At 43.1% G+C, this 2,255-nt stretch overlaps 1 protein-coding gene across 1 annotated transcript; it reads left to right on the forward strand.

The window, feature by feature from the left end:
- Positions 1–347: 347 nt before the first annotated feature.
- LOC147629450 (transcription factor MYB102-like) lies at positions 348–1,876 on the forward strand (the record flags this gene model as incomplete). The annotated part of the gene is made up of 2 exons (XM_086813005.1): positions 348–526; positions 727–1,876. Coding segments are annotated over 2 exons (1,197 nt in total), but the record flags the coding sequence as incomplete, so codon positions are not given.
- Between the last annotated feature and the right edge of the window lie 379 nt (positions 1,877–2,255).

Below are 2,255 nucleotides of genomic sequence, written 5' to 3' on the forward strand. Positions count from 1 at the left end.
TGGAGAGGTCTCCCTACGCGAGCCGGTAATAATCCATTCTAAGCGAGAATTCTAAACAAGAAAGAAAACTAAACGAAACAGAATTCAGCATGGTGTTGTCTACATATATAATACGTTAAATACAAGGTGGAGGAGCGAAATTAAAGGTGCCCTCTGTTAATTACTTTAAAACGACGATTCTATGTTCGTTATGATCAACAAATGCACCCCGTATAGTTTAATTGCCTGTGTCGAAAGAGCGAGAGCAACATTTTAAGGCACTAGTATGGATGCACTACTAGTACAAGATCATGAATGATACAAATTAAATCCTTATAGCTTCGATTTAATTAAACTGTTAATGCGTGTGTAATTGTATATACGCTATTAATTCGTGTGTAATTGTATATACGCTAGGGCTATCAAGGTGTGGGAAGAGTTGTCGATTGCGTTGGAAAAATTATCTCCGGCCAGGCATAAAGCGTGGCAACTTCTCATCTCAAGAAGAGCAGACAATCATCCAGCTTCATGCCAATCTTGGAAACCGGTGGGCTATATAAACACACATGGGTTAATTATATGAATATATTCTCTGTAGCTTGTAGTTGTAAGCTAGAGATAGGGCTAATTATGTTATGTACTATACAGCTTGGTCTAAGCTACAGCTTAGAAACGTTAATTATATGATATACGTAAGATGAGGATTACTATATTAATTTTGTCTCGGTGTTTGTTGAAATGATATAGATGGGCGACCATAGCTACTCATTTGCCAGGCCGAACAGACAACGAGATCAAGAACTACTGGAACACCCACTTGAAGAAGCGTCTCTTGAAAATTGGCGTGCATCCAGTCGCCCATCGGCCTTCTTCCTGTAACCCGCACATGACGGCTGGCTGCTACCCTAATGATTCCAGTAGCCCTCTGATCAAGTTCGCTCTCCTCTGCTTTACTGATCGTTTCTCTAATTATCTCTCCACTACAGTCCCTCCCCTGGCACACGAATGGAAGAATGCTAACCTAATTGAAGCTGACGCCCGTTTAGCAGTGGATTACCTCAAATCGGCAGGCTTTAGTGAGAACTACTCCAGCCTCAGCAACCTCAATCAGCTCTTAACCCAGATATCGATGATGAAAATGCCCGGTGATTATCAAGCTGCAGCAGCTAATTATACAAATAACATTAAGCATGATGAGCAGCTGCTGGCAGGCCATAATCAGCAAGCATCTCATTCTACTATATTGCCTTCTTGCTCTGATCAGATTCCCCTTTTCAATACAGGGGATGGATTCAACTTGAATGAGATAGCATTTGACTACAACAATATATTGATGCCTTCTAGTTCAGGCCAGCAGCTGTTTTTGGGAAATACAATCCATCCGTGTACGCGAGCTTGTGATATAAATAATGATAATGGTTCTCTATTGAGCCAGCAGTGCGAATTTCCGCAAGATTCCAACAAAACGGACTTTTCCACCAACGTCAGCCTGACACATCAGCAAACTACATCATCGCTGCATGGCCAACGTGGCAAGGCAGATAGCAATCAGTTGCTCCCAAATGGCACGCCACAATTGGCCGGATTTGAAAAGGACTATGCGGGAAATGCGGGGAGCCTGCCTTCTACTTTGCTGTGGGACACTGAGCTCTTGATGGCTGACAACGACGTTACCAGCTCATCACAATCTCCAGTGAGCACTAGTACCAACTCTTCTGCAAATGAGGACTACTGGATCAACCTGATAAAGCTCATGGGGGCCTGACTATGATCACCACTCCTAGGCAATTGCATGCACAAACCCTCACTTAATCCCTTATGTATCTAAAAATTAGCTTGCCCCTCCCTATCTTATATCCCCACTTAGCCATTTTTTATGATCGCAATCAAGTAGTAGTAGTAGTAGAAGTAGTAGCGGCCGGTCAACTAACGCCGCAAGATCCTTCGCTGACACAAGTGGACGCTTGGGCACACTCCAAACTCCTCAAACTATTTAGTTGCCTCTTCCAGACGTCCTCCTAGGTTAGCTTTAACCTCCTAAAGCTTTGATCTTCACTTTCAAGCCTTCAGCTGTCTTGAGGTGACCCAAGCTGACAAGTAATACACTCAAAGCTAACACAAATAGATCAAATGTTGCCTATATACCTTCTTCCGAATGCTAACACTTACTTCATTCCAAAATGTGTCCTACGAGATCCTCCTCAATCCTCCAGCATCAGCTAACCTTAATTTCACAATCCCAAGACCTTCCTGAACACCTTGCTGACCCTTCACCT

Source organism: Cibotium barometz, chromosome 18 (genome assembly GCF_041138505.1).
Source record: "Cibotium barometz isolate CiBa-2024 chromosome 18, ASM4113850v1, whole genome shotgun sequence".
NCBI classification, from domain to species: domain Eukaryota; kingdom Viridiplantae; phylum Streptophyta; class Polypodiopsida; order Cyatheales; family Cibotiaceae; genus Cibotium; species Cibotium barometz.